The following is a 19,344-nucleotide window of genomic DNA, read 5'->3' on the forward strand; positions in this document are numbered from 1 at the left end:
AAAGATCTTGAGGTTGTTCGAGGCAGAGGGGTGGGAAGACGAGGTACTTATGGGCATAGGACACCCAGGAACCGCCTGGCCTGCCTATCTGTCGCTCCTCTGCGACCATCACAAAAAACCTCACAGACGCCAACCTACAACATGGCGCCGTTCAAGGCGTATCTCATTTCCCTCCTTGCCGCGGCTGGCACCGTCCTGGCGCATCCGAGGGAGTATATCCCCCGGTTCAGCCAAAAGCAGATCGACTCCGGGGAAGCCCTGAGCGTCCTGAACAAGATCGCCACGGCCAATGCGTACAAGAACTTTGGCGGCCATTGCAACAAGTCTAATGTCAAAATCCGGCGGGAGTGGCGTACCATTCCCAAACCCCAGCGTCGTCAGTTCATCGCTGCCGTCAAGTGCATCATGGCAAAGCCGAGCAATCTTCCACCTGGCGAGGTCCCTGGGGCGAAGTCGTTGTATGACGCTCTTGTTTGTAGGTCATTCCCATTCCTTTCCCATGACTGTTCACAGCTATGTGATGAAATCCAGTTACTGACAAGTTCATCCGACAAGGGGCTCACGCCGACCGGACTGGGTACTCTCACATGAGCGGGACGTTTTTGCTCTTCCACCGATACTACTTGCACACCTACGAGCGCGAGCTGGAGCGATGCGGCTGGGACGGCGGCCTGCCCTACTGGGAATGGGGTCTCGACGCCGACGATCCTCGGAAGTCTCCGGTGTTCGACGGCTCTGACACATCGCTCGGGAGTGATGGGGAGTTCATCCCAGGTCGCGAACCCCAGGTCCTCGACTTCCCGGGGTTCGACGAGCCCTTGATCCTCCCACCCGGCACGGGCGGCGGATGTGTTATGAAAGGGCCATTCAGCGACATGGTTGTCCGTCTGGGACCCTACAATATCGATCCACGCGATCCCCTTCCGGTCCATCCCATTGAAGGCAGGGAGGACAATCCACGTTGCTTGGACAGGGACCTCAACTCGTGGGCGTTACGGAGGTGGTCCACTTTTCACAACACAACGACGATGATTCTGAGACATGATAGAATCCGTGAGTTTCACGGAGAGTTGGTACGTGAGCCAGCTGAATGACGTTCGATGCATCTTCACTGCGGGAAATAATGTTGATGACTCCTCTCAGGAAGGAGACCCACGAGTCCAGCGCGAGCCGAGCGGACCTCATGGCGGCGGTCATTCTGGCATTGGCGGACTGGCGAATAATCCAGTAATCTCACCGTATGATCCAGCTTTCTGGCTCACCCACAACCAGCTCGAGCGCCTCTATTGGATCTGGCAGATGCTGGACTTGAAGAATCGACAGGTGCGTGGCCATGGATGTTGTTGTTGCCGTGTGCTGGTCTGTCATCATATAGACGCTAACTGGTTGCTCAGGAGGTTCATGGCACAGGGACATACATGAACATGCCACCCAGCCCGAATGTAACTGTTGAGGACACGATAGATCTCTTACCGCATTCTGGGCCCGTGAAGTTAAAGGACTTGATGAACTCGATTGCTGGGACACCGCTATGTTATGTCTTCGTTTAAGGGTGCATTCGTCGTAGCAAACATCAAGTCAGGTAGACTCTGGCTTATGGGCTGGCTAGAGGATGTTCAACTGGAGGGAGAATTCCGTCGGGGATGCGAGCTTTGAATCGGAGTCAGCACGGAACGGAGTCTGGAGGCCTTCGTTATCTCTCCGCGCGTCACCAAATGAAAACACCGACGGTGATGTAACTGTGTGGTAGCAACTGGATGGTGTACGTGGCTATGTCGGACCTGGATTCGCTCACAGGTTTCCGGGCTGCCGGCTCAAGTCGCAGCGGAAGCTCAGCAACCGAGTTCTTGGTGCAGCCTGATGGATATTAACTTGAATTGTTTGTGGGGATCCGTTGTATGCAGATGGTACAGCACATGTCTAAGGGCCTAGGAAGCTCAGGTATCCTCACTCAGAAGGAGATAAAGAGCAGTCTCATTGTGTTTTTGCTCCTTCGTCATGCCCAACGGTTTCCAGTCATCCTCGCAATGATGCGTTCATCAATCCTTCTGCTGGCCCCATTCGCAGGGCTCGCCTCCTCCCAGAGAGTTGGCACACTCGTATCAGAGAGACATCCTCCCCTCCGCTGGTTTCGTTGCATCGCCGACGGATCCTGCCAGCCCGTTGATGGTGAGCTTGTCCTAGACGCCAACTGGCGCTGGTTGCACGAAGTGAGCGGCACTCGGAGTTGCTACGAGGGAAACTCCTGGAACAGCGACGTGTGCCGCACATCGCAGGCCTGCACCGCGAACTGCGCATTGGAGGGAGCTCAGTATCGCGAGTACGGCATCATCGCCCCAGCGACGGCAAGCGACAATACGTCAGTGATTCAGAGGCTCCGCACCAACCTGGACTCCCGTTACAACAAGGGCTCGCGCATGTTCCTGCTTGAGTCCCGAAATCGATATCAAACATTCACTCTCCTAGACCATGAGCTGGCATTCGACGTTGACTTGTCGACGGTGGAGTGCGGTATCAACGCCGCGCTGAAGTTCGTGCCGATGGACGCCGATGGGGGTCAGGCGCGAGATAAGGGAAACGAAGCTGGCGCGGCATACGGAACGGGGTACTGTGACGCCAGTTGTCCGCGAGACCTGCACTTTGTCCCGGAACGAGGCGCCAACGTTGAGCAGTGGACTCCGTCAAACACAGACCCGAACGGCGGCCAGGGGTATTGGGGCTCGTGCTGTCCGCAGATGAGCGTTTGGAACTCCAACGTCCATTCCTTCTCGGTGTCGACTCACACCTGTGCCTATCCGGGACGTGAAGAGCAAGGTCCCTGGATTTGTGAAGGGCAGGCAGGCTGTGACCCTTTCTACATCGACCCCGAAGAACGCGGCCGACTGTCTTGTGATTACTTCGGGTGCAGCTTTAACCCATATCGTATGGGAAATCCATGGTTCTACGGCAAGGGAAAGCAGCTGGATACCACTAGGAAGTTCACGTACGTTATTCCCCTTTCAGGTGCCCCTGGGCCATGCTGAGACTCAACCGTATGAGCTAATACATTTCAACCGCAGTGTTGTCACGAGGTTCTCAGAAACCAACGTCACCCAGTTTTTCGTCCAAGATGGCCGACGCATCAACGTACCAACACCCTTTGGACTGCCTGGCCTCCCCCCTGAGGCTGGCTTGTCAGATGACATGTGCTTCACGCAACCGGCGGTTTTCGAAGAACGTGGTCGGTTCACCGAGATCGGTGGTTGGCTGAAGCATATCAAGCAGATTTTGACACAGCCGATGGTCTTGACATTCTCGATTGGAGTTGACGTGAGTCACCAGTTGTCTATCTACTTCAAGAGTTGTTCGCAATCATCATATGCCCTGACACAAACATGTGATTAATGCGCGACTAATTTTCTTTCTCTTCTCAACAACCAGCACTTGACATGGAACACCTGGCTAGACTCCATCTACCCGCCATATGACCCGGCAACAACGCCAGGTCGAGAGCGCGGCCCTTGTCCAGTTGAGGAAAACGACCCGCGGAGTGTTGAGCAGAAGAACCAGAACGCGTACGTACCAGGCGCATGATCCACGCCCAACTCTGAGATGCAAGGTCTAATATCCAGGCATGACCCAGGCAAGTAATCTGGTCAAACATACGGTTTGGGCCCATCGGCTCTACGGTGAAACTTTGAACGGGGCAGGATGACTCAGAGGCAAGTGCCTAGATATTGGTCAACATATGCGAGGAATCAAGGAACCTGAAGGTCTGTCATCTACCTCGGCAGTCAAGTAGTAGACATCGTCTTGTGTGCGAAGCATTGATCTCATGATCCTGGAAATGATCACTTCCTGACGGGCGTTAGCCCAGACTGGCGGCGAGCCCGAGATGTCCACAAAGTTGATGTGACCATGTAGGTATCAGATGCTCTCGCGTGGTCTCTTGTGCATCTGTGGAGGTTATGTGGTAGGCACCAACTTCCGCAAGACAGGACCCCTGATATCCTCACTTCTCCAATTCGTCTCAATCGGATTGTTGGACTCCTAGAAAACGGAACTGGGATTCTTGCCAAGAGTGCCCCGTTCAACCAGCAAGGTAAACAGAGAAGTTCCACGTCCGATGCATGGCCTCTTTCTCTCGCAGGTAGCACATGCTCTTTTATCTTTAGCTCCTGATGGTGACCGAGGTGCTGCATGCTCCCAGGTGCTGTGACGAGGCAACAGCTGAGATGCTAGGGGTAGTATTACACATGGGATGCCATATTGAGCGATAGGGAACGTCGATTGCTTGCTAATATAGCCAGAGAAGTCTCACACGACATAAACATCGTGACCACCACGTTCCTGTTGGCTGTGACACTACGGCACTTGTTACACAAAATGGCCCTCCACCGCGGCCCATCAAGACAAACCACCCCGCTGAATTCCTGCAGTGTTCTAGAATGTAAGTGTATGAAGGTTTGTGTGCTTGACAACCTTCCATTTTGGCAATATTATTCAGCTTCTTGCCTCGGACTCCGTCCGATATGTGATACTCCGGTCCCGGGTGACTACACGGACAGGTCCTTCGGCTCAATGTCTCTCCTAGGTGAGTCGTACCTTTCAGGTGAGCAGAACATTATGCTCGTATGAGACCTGTCAAGAAACTTTGTTCTCCGTGAAGTAAGGATGCCTACAGACCTTGTGGATGTCGAATATCGTCTATAAGTTGGCGAGTATCCCACCTAGTCATATTACTTTCTAATCTCCAGTGTTTACGTCATTCCTACAATCCTACTACAGGGTCACAAAGTCCCTTCATCAATCCGCACTGACTAGCATTCTTCAGTACCTTCATACTGACGTTATTCTCATGTTATACCCTCTACATACTGGACGCACCATGATTCTCTTTCCAGTTGCGCTGCTCCTCAGCCTCATACTCTCTCCGTGTGCGGCAGCACCGGAGGCGTACAAAGTCTTAAAAGCACCGCTCGACACACCCTGGACAGACCAGGGTCGCCAGACTCCATGGGCGGCCACCTACCCTCGGCCCCAGCTCCGTCGCGACGCATGGTTATCACTCGATGGGATATGGACCTACCAGCCGGCGTCGTCGGATGGTGACCCGCAGCCTCCGAGACTGCCACTCCAGAAGGAAGTGCTGGTGCCATCATGCATTGAGAGCGCTTTGTCAGGAATCCAGGAAATGGGCGTGACGAATATGTTGTTTGGCACTCAATTTACGGTGCCACCCCGCTGGGCCAACAACCACCGGGTCTTGCTGCACTTTGAGGCCGCTGACTATGAGGCGACTGTTTTTGTCAACGGCGCTGTGGCGGGCACGAATCGCGGCGGATATACGCGCTTCTCTATGGATATCACGGACAAACTCACCAATGGTCCGAATGAAATGTGAGTGTTGTCCTCAGACACCCGGCCATTGCAAGGCCCAAGGTTACTCACTTAGCTCTAGACATGTCTTCGTCTTTGATCCCACGGACGACGCTAGCATACCTCAAGGGAAACAGACAAAGAGGCTGTCGCATATTTTCTACACGCCATGCTCGGGAATTTGGCAGAGTGTGTGGATCGAGACAGTCCCCGTGAACTACATCTCGGGACTTGATGTCTCGGCTGACATGACTGGAAATGGTATCTCTCCCTTGTCGAGCAATATCTCCAAGGTTGGCGATAGTGACACTCCATGTTAGTCACCGTAACTGTCCGCACCAACAAGCAACAAGAAATACCAGTGGAGATTCACCTCATCGATCTAAAGACTGGGGAAGATGTTGCCGCGGAGCAGCGGATGTCCGACCGGACATTCTGGTTTAAGGTGGACTCCCCTCGGCTGTGGACACCTGACTCACCTACATTGTACAACATCACGGTCAAGATGGGCGATGACTTCGTCACGAGCTACACGGCCTTTCGCACGATTTCGGCAGGACGGGTCAATGGAGTCCTCCGGCCGCTCCTCAACGGCCGGTTTGTCTTTTGGTTCGGGCCGCTTGACCAGGGGTAGGATCTAGCTCCCTCCAGTGACCTATCTTACCACCAGATTGAGCTATTGCCTTGAAGACATTCATTAACAACATGGCCACAGCTACTGGCCCGACGGCATCTACACCCCTCCTACCCCCACGGCCATGATCCGCGACCTACAGCTGATCAAGCAGCTGGGCATGAACATGGTGCGCAAGCACATCAAGGTAGAGCCCGAGGTGTTCTACGAGGTATGCGACAGGATGGGCCTGCTCGTCATGCAAGACATGCCGTCGATGCGTGTGTTTGACCATCACCGTCCCACGGACGATGAGCAAGCCGAGTTTGGCCGGCAGCTCGAGGTCATCATTCACCAGCTGCGCAATCATCCAAGCATCGTTGCCTGGGTCATCTACAACGAAGGCTGGGGCCAGATCACGGATTACTTCCCCGAGTTTGAGCTGACGGAGCGCGTCCGGAAACTGGACCCGACCAGGCTCATTGATGCCACCACAGGTTGGCACGATCATGGAGCGGGTGATTTTCATGGTGAGTCTCCTAACACATCTTCATCCTCACTAAATTGACAGACATGGAAGATAATCACCATTACGCCGAGCCGCAATGCGGAACACCCTGGTTCTCTCTGCCCAATGTTGGCCACGATCCGGGAAGAATTGCCATCCAAGGTGAATTTGGCGGCATCGGGCTGCGACCAAACGCAGAGAAGTATGTTCACAACACCCTCTCTCATTGCCGAATCTCATGGTCAGAAACCCAAGCTAACCTCACTCCAGCGTCTGGCCGCTCCGCCCAGCCATCAACACAATCAACGAGACATACGAGATCCATTCCAACATCGAATCATACCACTACCGCGCGAGGGTGTTGCTCCGGCTCCTACGCGAGCAGGTCCAGAAGTACGCGTGCAGCGGGGCCGTCTACACGCAGACGACGGACGTCGAGGGTGAAGTCAACGGGCTGATGACATACGATCGACGGGTTGTGCGCATCGACGAAAAGGCCTGGAAAGAGGACATTGCTGCGCTCTTCGAGGCCGCGAACGGCCGGGCCATGTGAGGATGGAGCCTTGCCTGAAAGTATCTGCCAGTTTTGTGACGGGGTGAGTCAGTCTGGTGAGGGAAGTACGAGTATGGTTTTGGGAATCACTCAATAGCTCGAGTCTTAACTCGAAACGTAATGCTTTGTTCGTATTATTCCGGTTTACCGCCATCTGGAGGCAAACAGTGAAACGAAGGCCTGTGGTGTTCCTGCAGTTATCCCAGTTGTTCCACAAGCGTACCTGGGATTCTGCCCAGGTTACTGACCGCTGCTGTTGCTCACCAACGTACCTCGTTACATGAGGGGTAACAATAGTGATAGAACCTTGCTCGATGGTTTCATGTATCACAGGAACATGGGGCGTAGGGGCGCGGTGCCCTCAGCCACGTGAGGTGCGACATTCTCGAGTTGGAAGGTTGTCGTCCTGACCAGTGTTCTGGCTCTCCCGATGAGTGGGGACTCGAGAGATGTCGAACAAGGCCATTGTTACTGTGGTCATTGGAGGAGACAATGTGATCCATTTTCAAAAACATTCAAGCTCCAGTGTGTATTGTTGATGGCCCTCCATATTCCCTTTGTCACTCAGTGACTGGGAACGACAATTGAACCCACAGGCAGAGTCACAATAACAATGAAAGATCAACAATGCACAGCCTAAAACATCACTGGTCAATTTCATGGATGGACATTGCTAAAATCTACTTGACAATCATCTCAACTGTCCTACTTTCACTATCTTGCTTTCAACTCAAACCAATTCGTCGGAATCGCTTAAGGAACCCTCTACTTCGTAAAACACAACGAAAACACATCATAATCTAGCTTACAACACCCAAGCAGACACCATCAACATCAACTCAGGTCTTGACTTGCGAATATGACCGACCCACGAGAAAGAATATAGCTTTTAGGTGACGAAGAGGTAGGCCTTCGGTGTCCCGAATATCGTTACATTTTCACCGACTGACTGACTTTCAGCTCATTGCTTCGAGGACTCGATGCCAAGCATACTTTGAGATTGGCGTTTTGTCCCTGTTGTAGGCCGGACAACTATGAGGTATATGGTATTTATCTCAGAGATGTAGATTTTGTTGTGAACAGCTCGCCAAATTAGGCCTCAAGAAACTTACACCTCTTGGACCTTCAGACACGAGCTTAGATCAAAGATGGTTGTCAAGTAAGCAGGTCGGGGACGTTGCTTTCCTATGGCGATTCCTCCGAGTCACTTGCACCTACATCCATTCAAGATGTTCACTTTCTTCCACATCGTTGAGCTACTTTACATAAGGCCCGACTCTCAAACTCCTAAGCGAGCTCAAGCAATGCCACTCTGAGGATGTTGAGAGCCACTCAATTAATTTATGTACTTGGGGAAGTATCGCTTCTTACTGGAGCTTCTTCAAGTCTCGTGCCCCATGCAGATATGAATTATCAGCTGGCCAAGGCACCATTACCTCGTCAATATCGCGGCCAGCGTTGAATGCTTCACCAACGATACTTAGCGGGCGTTTCTGTTGATGTCGATGTTGTGGGGGATTACCCGCACCTGCTGGAGGCATCCGACACAGCCCGCATTCATTAATTCAACAACTCATGCATGGCAGTTGATGTGAAAATGCCGCCGCTGACGTATTTCTTGCCTAAGCTATCGCCGTGCCGTGTGTGTGGGCGGGAGCTACGCCCCAAGACCGTTGCCCAGACACGGGCTCGGCCGCTGGTGATGCCCAAAGAAGGTTTCCCATGATCCGCCATGCGGCTCGGACTGCCGGCCGTTTTGCCGGGCGGCCCCATCCATCATCATCTCGCTGCATCTTGTGATCCTCGCGGCGTTCACCTCTTGGCAGTGGATCTTGTTGTTTCCCGTGGTGTTTATGAAGGACCGCGGCCTTGGGAAGGCGAGCGTCATAGGTATTAGAGGTATCCTTGGAACCGGGGACGGTTGATCGACCGTGACCCAAGTTCGCATGGCTTGAACCCCTGAATCAAGGTCGCCAAAGCAGAAACGGACGGGCGGGATGGATTCAGGTTGACGGCATAGTAGTAGCGCGGCCCAGTGGCATGGTGTTTCATTCACGCCCAACCTGGTTTGTGGGGTGCATTTAACCCACCACGATTATATTTTGCCGGCTCAATTTTCCAGCGTGCCGTCGTGCCGCCCTCCTCGATTGGTCAAAGCGGCCTCTACTACAACCTTTTTCGAATGCCGGATGTCACTTGTCCGTTGGATTTCCGGGATCATGTTGCCTCCCCCATGGGGCATGGAGGCCCGGGTGACCGCAAAACGGCCGGGCCGCTGGCGGCATAGCGCCGACCACCAAAGGCGTTGATGCCCACCTGGGCAGCCCGGAACTGTCTCTTCCTAGTTGACATTCCTAATTCGTGCTGATGCGACGTGATGTCCCGGAAGGCTGCCGAGGGGAGTGGTGGGCAGATGGGGAGGTATATAACATGTCGAGGCCGCCTCAACTTATGAGTGAGCTCTTGAGGTGTCCATCCAGCCATCGCTGCTCCAAAGTCTCGACCCCAGCCCAGGAGTTCATCCTCGTTGCAACGGCACGGTAGCTAGGTAACCGACGACATCAACCACCATGAAGGGACTTCTCAGCATCGCCGCCCTTTCCCTGGCGGTTGGTGAGGCTTCGGCCCACTACATCTTCCAGCAGCTCTCGACGGGTGGCACCAAGCACCCCATGTGGAAGTACATCCGCCAGCACACCAACTACAACTCTCCCGTCATCGACCTCGCCTCCAACGACCTCCGCTGCAATGTCGGTGCCCGGGGTGCTGGAACTGAGACCGTTACGGTCGCTGCTGGCTCGAGCCTGACCTTCCACCTCGACACCCCCGTCTACCACCAGGGCCCTGTGTCGGTGTAAGTAGAAGTTCTCAGACGAACCACCAATGTCGGCAGATAATTTCTAACTCCGATGTCCAGCTACATGTCCAAGGCTCCCGGCTCCGTGTCGGACTATGACGGCAGCGGCGGCTGGTTCAAGATTCAGGACTGGGGCCCGACCTTCACCGGCGGCGGCGCCACCTGGAAGCTGGATGACTCCTACACCTTCAACATCCCCTCGTGCATTCCCGACGGCGAGTACCTCGTCCGCATCCAGTCCCTGGGTATCCACAACCCCTGGCCGGCGGGTATCCCCCAGTTCTATATCTCGTGCGCTCAGGTGCGCGTCACCGGCGGCGGCAACGCGAACCCGAGCCCGCAGGTGTCGATCCCGGGTGCCTTCAAGGAGACCGACCCCGGCTACACTGCCAACGTGAGTTTCCATCCATGCTACATATCCCTTTTACGCTCTCGATCCCATGACTAACCCGCCCCTGAAAAGATCTACAACAACTTCCGCAGCTACACCGTCCCCGGCCCGTCAGTCTTCACCTGCAGCGGCAACAGCGGCGGCGGCTCCAACCCCAGCAACCCTAACCCCCCGACCCCGACCACCTTCACCACCCAGGTGACCACCCCGACCCCGGTGTCTCCGCCCTCTTGCACCGTCGCGAAGTGGTACGTCTATGGAAAAAAAAATCTCCTCCAGTCCGGACATGAGAAAACTAACATGAACGAAAAACAGGGGCCAGTGCGGTGGCCAGGGCTACAGCGGCTGCACCAACTGCGAGGCCGGCTCGACTTGCAGGCAGCAAAACGCTTACTATTCTCAGTGCATCTAAAGAGTCATTAGAGGAAAAGAGGGAAACACGGCAAGCGTTGGGCTAGATGACTCGGGACATGTGAAGAACAAAGGGGGGTCTGCATCTGCATGGTCTGGGGGAAACTAGTAGATGGGAAGAAAAGAGGCATCTTCTCCTTTCCCATATATTTTTACCTTCGAAAGTACATACTTTTGCTTCAATGTCAATACTTTGAACTTTTGTGACACGTCTTGTTCTGTCTTGACCCTGGTTGGTGTTGAGTATCAAGCTCTCAACAGCGAAACACACCCTTTGCTTGCAGCCTCACACTAAGTTAGATGCCGAAGACGAAAGGCCAGCAAACGTAAATGAAGAGAAGACAGGAGTGACATTACCAGGAGCCTATCCCTGCTCCCTATTAAGCTGTGAAACTGTACCTATGTAAGAGTCGCAGTCATTCCAGCCCTACCCCAACCCATCCATTGCCCCAAATGAGAGACCCAACCTCTCCAGGCGGCGAAGCCAACCCAGCGAAAACAAAAAGAAAGCAAGTAAACTCCGGCCCTCTATACCCCCATTAATATCCCACAAGATCCCGTTTGAGCAAAAGAATGGACGCTGAATACTTCTCAACCCGCAAGCCCAAGAACAATCAGGGTATCCAACTGACTCATCAACATCAACCATCAAACCATCCCTTCATCACTCACCCACCCATCCAACTCTATATTAACCCAACCCAACACTTAAGAACCAATTAATCATCATACCCATCCCTGGCCAACCACCACGGGCTGTACCGGGGCCGACGACGGCCCCGCAGGACCAGGATCACCACCAGCCGTTCCTCTCTGAACCAACACCCCAACAGAAGCCGTTCCCACTTTCCCATCCTCCTCCGCCTTCGAGCTCCTACAAGCCCTCTCCAGAGCCTTCAACCACCTCCCTTGTAGTGCAACGTGCGTGTTCTTCAGGTGCTGCCGAAAATTATCCGCCCGGTAAAACTTCTTGTTACGATCGCAATCGGCGACGCGGTGCACGCTCTTGACGTGCGCCACCAACTCCGCCGAATCGGCGACACCGTCGCGGCGCACAAACTCGCCGCCGCAAAACCCACACACGTCCAGCATGACGCCGTCGCACGACTGCGTGTGGTAGGCGCGCAGCGGGTCCTCGAGCGCTTTGCACGACCAAAAGTCCGCCTTGAGATGGATCGCGTTCATGTGGCGCTCGGCTTCGGTGGGGGACTTGAAGCGCTTCTTGCAGCGCGTGCAGGGGTGAGGCTTTTCGGACTCATGTTGACTGTTTTCTAGGTTAGTAGACTGCGAGGCATGCTGAAAAGAGGGGAATGAAGTGACATACGCAAGCTCCTCGCTGGTGTGGAAATGCCTTGGCGTCCTAGGGCAACAGCTGCAGACGAATGTTGGCGGCGGGGCTTGCTGCTGGACTCCAAGACCGAGCGCATCGTTCCTCACTGAACCTTCAGCTAAGACCTGGTCCAGGGATTGCGACGAGGCGTTGGTGTGGTCCGGAGACAGCAGTGCGGTTGGATTGATGGTGCCAGCCGCTGCCTCTCGCCGCATATCACCAATGCTGCCCTTGTATGAGACGGTAGCGAAGATGGACGCCTCGTAGAGACTGGTCATATCGGTAGACATGGTGCGTGCCAGACTGTCGGAGCTGAGATTTGAGAATCGGGTGGATGCTTGCGTCGAGTACTTGCTGCTGCCCCACGAGTCCCGGTTGCTCTGGCCGAATGGGGGCCGGGGCGAGGCGAGGGTGTCGTCGAAGCCGAGGTTCGGTGAGATTGGTGACGCAACCTTGGTCCATGTTGATGACGGAGAGGTCAAGGATGTCATGGGCGACCTTGATCCAGACGTCCTTGAGGCGTCGCTGGACTCGAAGAAATCAAGTGATCCGATCTGAAGAAGCCGCCGAAGGAACTGGTACGGTGTCCGGATACCTGCTTCTGGCCACTTATCCACCTCACAAGCGATTCGTGCTGAGGAATGATGAAGTTCTGGCACCGATGTTTCTGGGATGACTGAGTTGTCGGTTAGAGCATACTGGAGCCTGCCGTCAAAGAGCGGATCATATTTCGTCGAGGCAGCAGTGAACAGTATGGCAGGGAGGTGCATGTACTGCATAGCGGTGAGCTCCTCGGAAGACAGGTCATCGGAGTTGGGGAACCGGAGTTGCTTTTCGATGATAATGAGGGCGTGGCGGACGTAGCTTTGGATGTACAAGCTGTAAAATGTCGACAGCCACCACCTGCGGTCGCGCATGTTTTCCTTGTTGAACATGACAGATGAGAGCTCGTCGACATACGTCGCGAGCTGGGCGGTCAGGTTCCTGATGCATTCGACCTGGCAGTATCCGCCGCCGCACTCCTCGTGGGCGTCAGCCGTCAAGAGATTGGCCGAATGGAGACGCAAGGCTTCGAGGCAGTGCCGGAGGCAGATCATGGATACAATGACCAACGATGTCTAAGCAAAAGAGGGTGAGCATAGTGCCAACTGACTCAAGAAAGAGGATACCACATACCTGGCCCACCTCGGCCTCATAAATACCAGCCGTCTCCAGCATGTTCATAAAGGTATCCCACGACTTGATTTCTAGCAATGGCAACAGGGAATGATTCTCGGCCAGCTCCCAAGCGATGGTCGCAATGAGCTCGGCATACGTGAACGGGCTGCCGCCGATATTATGGCTCCTCTGAAGTGAGTTGCTGTCGCGATAACGACCCGCTTCCACAAACGACTTGAAGGACGCGCACAGCGCCGGGTCCGTGATGGACAGCTCATCACCTTCGAGCACGGCCTTCATATCGGCGAGGCGTTGGCTTTCTGCTGAGAGGAGCCAGCGCTCAGCAACACCCACAGAGCGGCCTCGGCGGCCGAGAGAGGACGCGGCGTGGTTTGCAGACGACTTCGGATCGGCAGGACAGAGCAGTTGCGGCCGAATAGAATCGCGGAGAGGGCCACGGCGGCAGCCGATGAGCGGCCACAGCGGCGCGTCCTCTCCAGGATGCGGAATCGGGACAACTTGCAAGCAGCAACGACATTGCTTGCCCGGGTCGCACTTTGGGGGGTTGTATCAGCTCTGGAACACAATACACTACTTGGGTACTATCAAGCTCACTTTGCGGCGCAGGACTTTGCATCTCCAACAAGCTCCACCGGCTGCTTCCAAAGCGCGCATATCTCGCCGACCGTTCTCTGTCAGCGGGCCACGGCGGCCGCCCTTGGAAATGGTCACCTTGATTTGGCTAACGTGCTTGTTGATGGAATCGGTAATGCGCTCGCCGCGGCTTTGGCGGCGGGCAAGAGGCTGTTGCTCTTTCACTGGAACAGCTGGGTGCATTTGCAACGAAACCGTCGACGAAGTCTGCGAGCTGGCCTCATGTATTCGGTGTTCGATTGGTTGGAAGGAGGGGTACTCGGGCACCGAGGGGAGACCGGGGAGACACCGCGTTGTGTCGAGCTCTGTCGAAGAACGAGACTGAACAGGATTGAAGCGGCCAGGCGGTGACTGCGACTTGGCAATCTGGGCGGTTTCCGGACGTGAGAGAGATACCTCGGAGCTTCTGACATCATGATTGTATCCCAAGCCAAGCTCCATGGCCAAACTGTGCAGAACGACGGCCTTCGACTGGTCGCAGTTCTTGAAGCGAATCTCGTCTCCTGCCCAACCCTTGGCCAGGAGCGAGAGCTGCCTCCGCAGGCGCGCGTGCGCCAGGTCGTTCTGATTCCCCTCGTAGAGCGACTTTGCATCATCGGAGCCGGACTCAGATCGCGGTGGCATGGGGAAGACAGTGTTGGTCGGGGACGGCTCGGCAGGATGCACCAGGGGAAGCATGGTTAAGGTCTGGGCCGGTTGGCTGGTGGGAGGCGCTGTCGTCGTGGCGGGCAAGACGCCTTCGTCTTCGACAAAGAGGAAGTCGGCGGGCATCTGTGGAGGAGCCTGAGTATAATCCATGGTCATGGTTTGGTCCAGAGAGTCGTTGTTGGTCTGAGGCCCTGAGGATCCAAAGTCGCCGACCCATAAGCCGGCATCAAAGTCGAAGTCGAGATCCATGGGGTCGACAAATGCCGGAGCACCTCCGGCATCTTGACCTGTGAAGTTGAGATCTCCATGATACTCGCCGGCGTGGATTGGGTCGGCAGAGAAGAAGTCCGTCACAGTTGCATCAGATGCTCCGGGCACCGCGGCTTGGAAACTTGCGTCTGCGGGACAGGTCAGCCAATCTATGAGGAACAGCAAAGTGAAAACAAAAGCGTCGAAGTTGGTCGCATCATTGAGGTAGATGTCTTGGTGAAGAAGGCGACGCCCGAAAGGGCATGTGGCGTGGAAACGCCGATCCCGTGTCTCATTGTCTTTGCCAAACTCGACTCACTCCATCCATGATCTTACCCATTGTCCAAGCGGAGTGCCGCGACGGCCGGCGCTGGCCGAACTACAGAGACGGGAGACAGTGGCGGATGCAGCCAAGATGATGCTTGAAGCACACACGGCGAAGCTATGGCGAGCTGTGGAGTCTATAAGGCCAGTCAACAGCGGCGGGGACGGCAGCGGCGAGCAAAGCTGCGCGTCGGCTCTGGTCTGTTCCAAGTTGTCGGGAGGGCGAGTTCCACTGCCACGAAGAGGGGAAGCGGGCCGCCGAGCGGTCACGGGTTTCTTGTGTCCATTGACACACCAGTGAGAGGAGACGGGGAGAGGGGAAGGGACACCGGATAGAAACGAACAAGAAGAGGGGAGATATAAATGCGATGAAGATAGAGGTGGAAAAGAGGGAGACGAGTTCTCATGAACTCGCCGGGTGTGCGTCTTTTGTTGTTTCTTGCCCGAGGGTTCACCAGGTGTCAGAGGTGCTGTCCCTTTCCACAATCACAGTCGGACGGGCAGCATAGGTCGCGAAACGGGGTGAGCTGGGCAGGCGTGCTTTGCCTGGGTGGGAGGGCCTTGACGAACCGAACCCACTCTCCCGTTTCGTTACCTTCAGGACCACACCCACTTCCCAGCAACCGGGCACCTCCCGTCACCAACGGACTCTGCCATGCCAAGCTCGGTTTGAACATGGGTCTTTCTGCATGTGGTTTGGTCAAGGCAGTTTTCGCCCCCTTCTCGCTCCGTGACTGGCTGGACTGCCGCGTCCCGCATCACGACCGCCGGCCTGACAGGGATCGGCCTGTACTGGACGTGGTAGCATGGTACTTCTCTAACACAATGTCTCTAACTTCAGCCGTATTACTGTTATATCAGTACAATCCCACCGAGAGTCTCGTCGCGGAAGGAGATTGGCTCCGACTTCTTACTTGCCCAGGTCGGAGAACGCAGCGTGGTGACATATCGGCCGAACGCCGTCAGGCTCCCGCGATCTGACCCTCGACGATGCAACTTGTATGCTTCCTATCCCGAAGGCCTGCAGCCCCCGCGATCGGTCAATTGACGGGAGCGTGGTGACGACAGCTCGTGTTTGTGATGCCGTGGCTTGGTCAGACGTTTCAGGCTCCCGGGTCAAGAAGATGGGCGACGCATCTACTCGAAAGGCGATACTCAGCGGACGGTTCGGGGTGCTGGGCCGATCTTGCATGGGCTGGATGGCACTGCCTCTGCCCTACGACGCCATGTCCAATGATAGCGCGAGTGTACGCAGTAAGGGATCGCCATTCAGGTCGGTATCGGCAAGTACCGACACAGGAAAACCCCATCTCCCACGTCATGACCGTCGTGTGGCGCTCTGGCGTTGCTTCCCATCGCCATCTTCCACCTGCTAGTCCCTAGGCTTGGCTGCATTCTCCGCATCATGTAACGTTAACTGCCAGACGACACCTCTAGGAGCTCAGGTACGCGGGCGTTCCCATTGCGTCTACGCCAGCGCGAGGAGCTCTCGTCCGCGAGCTGCTCTAGTCGGAACTGCTATGTCCCTTTTTCACTTGAGCCTTGCGAAGATATCAGGGGGGGTCAGCGTTGATTGCCAATAAAGTCACTCTCCGTGCCAAGTCAGCACCGCCTCCGTTCTGGCCTTCTGAGTCCGGCGGGCGAAGGATAGAAAAGCGAGGTAGCGCCCTCCGCGGCTTGAGAGTTAGTCCTTCTTCGACCTCGTTATCTCAAGGCTTGTGTTGAGTTGCGCTGGTCCGCGGACTAGACCAGTCATCACTAGCATCACATCACATCACAATTAAGAGTAACGTTAATCAGGCTAACTCTAAGGCGCTCGCCCAGCTCTATAAACCTTGGGGAAAGACACGTCATGTTGTGTGGTTGCGTCAAGCTACGTCCCATGAGCCTTGAGTCGTAGCTTGACTGTCGATACTGGGTTGGCGGGTTACGGGAGGAGGGCTGAAAAGGGATGGTAGGTTGGGCGGGCTCAAGCACGAGTTCTCGACTCTCAACTCTGTTTGACAATTGGTGTCGAGGTGAGGGTGAAGGGGTCAAGCATGAATTGATGTTTTCTGTTGACTAAGGCATCACAAGGTGGTCCGGGGTTGAAGCAGCATGTCCGAGTACCAGAGCCCTGGGTTGGAATGGCAATAACCTGAGCATTACACATGCCAAGTTCAAGATCCTGGGAGATGCGCAGAAAATTGAATGTGTACAGGATATCTATCTATTATGGAATGGGAATAACGTAAAGTTCTCAGATCGCTAAAGAGACCCATGACGCCAAATAAAATGCTTGACAAAAACACCCCTCCCATCCTACCTCGCCTCTATCCAGTCACACCGCTACCAAAAAAGCCCCAGTGATTAACGATTAACAAACCTCTTAGCTCGAGGCCAATTCAATGCTTGTATCCTCCTTCCCCGCTGCAATCTTGCTCCCCACACACCGGCCCGGATGCCAGATGGAGAGCAGCGGCACGGCGATGATCAAAGGCAGGAACTCGAGCGTCAGGAAATAGATCTCCTTGGTGCTCAGATCGCCGCCCAAGCCCTCGGCCGTCTCCGCCAGACGGAACACGGTACGCAGGTAGACCAGCAGCGTGGCGACGAAGAAGCTCGCCACGAACACGATGATGCCCTTGCCCTCGCCGCGGATGGCGCGCCTCCCGCGCCAGATGAACGACCCCGCCAACAGGATGAACATGCCAATGCTGAAGACTTGGTACGCCAGACCGCCAAGCAGGATGTTGTTGGCGGCGGTGGCGTCCTCGCGCTTCTTCTGCTTGACGCCGATGAGCGCGGCGCCGGTGATTTGGGTGATGGTTGCGACGACGTCGGAGGTGATGAAGAACCAAAGGATGATGCGGGGCGGAAGAATCGAGAAGGAGCGGCCGTTGGGGATGCGGTAGAGGAGCGCCGAGAGCACGGCGTAGATACCCGCGGCGAGGAAGACGGGCGCGGTCACGATGAAGAAGTACTGCAGGATGAAGTAGATCAGGTTGTACGGGTTGACCTTGGCGGACAGGCAGCGGGCGATGTAGCCAACGATCTCAAACCCGAGGCCGATGGGGAAGGTGCAGAAGTAGAGAGTGCGGTGCCGAATGACCTGGAACAGGTGGACGATGAAGTAGATTGAGAAGAGGATTGTCGCGGTCAAGGCGAGAGCGAAGGATGGCGTGTAGCCGTAGATGATGACGGGCGCATCGTTAGGCCCGCCAGGAAACGGCCAATTCGGGTCAACGTAACCAACGCGGCGTGAACCGCCGCCGGTTGGAATGCTGGGCGGCGGCCCGGTGCCGGTGGCGGTGATGCCGGGAGGCGGTCCTGTTGAGCGGTTGAGGCGCGGTTAGCTTCCGGAACGCCACGTGCGCCGGGGTGAGACAGAACAGTTCGGACCGCGCTCCATCTCGTCCGACGCGAAAATCGGGGATTTCATGGGCTATAAAACATACCTGCAGCGCTCATGTTTGTGGGTGCGAGTTGCGATGAACCAGCGATGAACAAAAAGGAAGGATCTTCAAAAACGCCGCAGAGGAATCAAGCAAAATGGCACCCAGAGGGAAGAGGCCCCTGGCTTGATGCAAGTTGGAAATGATGTGCTGGGTTTCACGCAAGAAAGAGACGTCCGGACAGTTTTAAAGTCGAATGGGTCGCATTCGCTACAGCCAAGCCCAGGCCGAGAGCCCAGGCCGATCGTTGTCAATGGCGCGCCGTTCTCGAGATCGGCCCTGAGAGGCGCGCCATGCATCAATTGCAACACAGGGCACGGCACGGCACAGCGCTATCCGAGTGGCGGCTTCTGAAGAAAAAATGTCTACACTAACATGTGAGTGAACCATTGGCCGTAGGTCAGTGAGGGAAGCCTTTCCTCAGCATCGCCTTCTCGCCACCTTCGAGAGCCTGGTGTTCATCTCATTCTGCGCTGTGGAATCATGAGACGATGTGTCGGACGGAGTGTGGAATGGATGAAGTCAGGATTGTCTTGGCCAAAATTCTGTTCCCCTGACCGGCGGCCGCTAATCCATACCGGGTCTAGCGCCAGATCGGGCACGAGCGGCTTACCAGATTCGTCGAGAAGCTGCTCGATACACCAATCAGGGGCTCGAAGAGATGTGTGGCTTTGCGGAGCTTCTTCCGTCTCCTTGCTGAGTCAGTAATATCAACACCAACAACACCATCACAAATCATCAGTCATGCTCACGAAGAGAGTTCTGCGAGGTCACAAAGACCCAATACTTATGGGCAAATTCCATCAATTAGGCATCTCCGCCAAAACGCCCAAGAGCCCAAGCCCAAAACATTCCT

General features: G+C 55.2%; 8 protein-coding genes across 8 annotated transcripts; 4 read left to right on the forward strand and 4 right to left on the reverse strand.

The window, feature by feature from the left end:
- Positions 1–141: 141 nt before the first annotated feature.
- Positions 142–3,680, forward strand: VTJ04DRAFT_6044 (uncharacterized protein; the record flags this gene model as incomplete). The annotated part of the gene is made up of 8 exons (XM_069364224.1): positions 142–475; positions 556–1,073; positions 1,144–1,323; positions 1,395–1,448; positions 2,160–2,983; positions 3,060–3,309; positions 3,421–3,554; positions 3,623–3,680. 8 exons carry the CDS (start codon positions 142–144, stop codon positions 3,678–3,680), a joined length of 2,352 nt encoding a protein of 783 aa, XP_069218071.1.
- Positions 3,681–4,867: 1,187 nt separating this feature from the next.
- On the forward strand, positions 4,868–7,032 carry VTJ04DRAFT_6045 (uncharacterized protein; the record flags this gene model as incomplete). Its single annotated transcript, XM_069364225.1, has 6 exons — positions 4,868–5,379; positions 5,441–5,619; positions 5,679–5,955; positions 6,074–6,501; positions 6,552–6,681; positions 6,750–7,032. The coding sequence occupies 6 exons, from the start codon at positions 4,868–4,870 to the stop codon at positions 7,030–7,032; spliced, it is 1,809 nt and encodes a 602-aa protein (XP_069218072.1).
- A 1,657-nt stretch (positions 7,033–8,689) lies between these two features.
- Positions 8,690–8,980, reverse strand: VTJ04DRAFT_6046 (uncharacterized protein; the record flags this gene model as incomplete). The annotated part of the gene is made up of 1 exon (XM_069364226.1): positions 8,690–8,980. One exon carries the CDS (start codon positions 8,978–8,980, stop codon positions 8,690–8,692), a length of 291 nt encoding a protein of 96 aa, XP_069218073.1.
- Positions 8,981–9,602: 622 nt separating this feature from the next.
- Positions 9,603–10,692, forward strand: VTJ04DRAFT_6047 (uncharacterized protein; the record flags this gene model as incomplete). Its single annotated transcript, XM_069364227.1, has 4 exons — positions 9,603–9,886; positions 9,950–10,283; positions 10,353–10,528; positions 10,596–10,692. The coding sequence occupies 4 exons, from the start codon at positions 9,603–9,605 to the stop codon at positions 10,690–10,692; spliced, it is 891 nt and encodes a 296-aa protein (XP_069218074.1).
- A 7-nt stretch (positions 10,693–10,699) lies between these two features.
- On the reverse strand, positions 10,700–11,340 carry VTJ04DRAFT_6048 (uncharacterized protein; the record flags this gene model as incomplete). Its single annotated transcript, XM_069364228.1, has 3 exons — positions 10,700–10,796; positions 10,864–10,920; positions 11,123–11,340. The coding sequence occupies 3 exons, from the start codon at positions 11,338–11,340 to the stop codon at positions 10,700–10,702; spliced, it is 372 nt and encodes a 123-aa protein (XP_069218075.1).
- Positions 11,341–11,417: 77 nt separating this feature from the next.
- Positions 11,418–15,070, reverse strand: VTJ04DRAFT_6049 (uncharacterized protein; the record flags this gene model as incomplete). Its single annotated transcript, XM_069364229.1, has 5 exons — positions 11,418–11,955; positions 12,016–13,139; positions 13,198–13,734; positions 13,795–14,879; positions 15,067–15,070. 5 exons carry the CDS (start codon positions 15,068–15,070, stop codon positions 11,418–11,420), a joined length of 3,288 nt encoding a protein of 1,095 aa, XP_069218076.1.
- Positions 15,071–15,174: 104 nt separating this feature from the next.
- Positions 15,175–15,390, forward strand: VTJ04DRAFT_6050 (uncharacterized protein; the record flags this gene model as incomplete). Its single annotated transcript, XM_069364231.1, has 1 exon — positions 15,175–15,390. The coding sequence occupies one exon, from the start codon at positions 15,175–15,177 to the stop codon at positions 15,388–15,390; it is 216 nt and encodes a 71-aa protein (XP_069218077.1).
- Positions 15,391–17,422: 2,032 nt separating this feature from the next.
- VTJ04DRAFT_6051 (uncharacterized protein) lies at positions 17,423–18,504 on the reverse strand (the record flags this gene model as incomplete). The annotated part of the gene is made up of 2 exons (XM_069364232.1): positions 17,423–18,363; positions 18,492–18,504. 2 exons carry the CDS (start codon positions 18,502–18,504, stop codon positions 17,423–17,425), a joined length of 954 nt encoding a protein of 317 aa, XP_069218078.1.
- Between the last annotated feature and the right edge of the window lie 840 nt (positions 18,505–19,344).

Source organism: Mycothermus thermophilus (genome assembly GCF_041956435.1).
Source record: "Mycothermus thermophilus strain CBS 625.91 unplaced genomic scaffold VTJ04scaffold_4, whole genome shotgun sequence".
NCBI lineage: Eukaryota > Fungi > Ascomycota > Sordariomycetes > Sordariales > Chaetomiaceae > Mycothermus > Mycothermus thermophilus.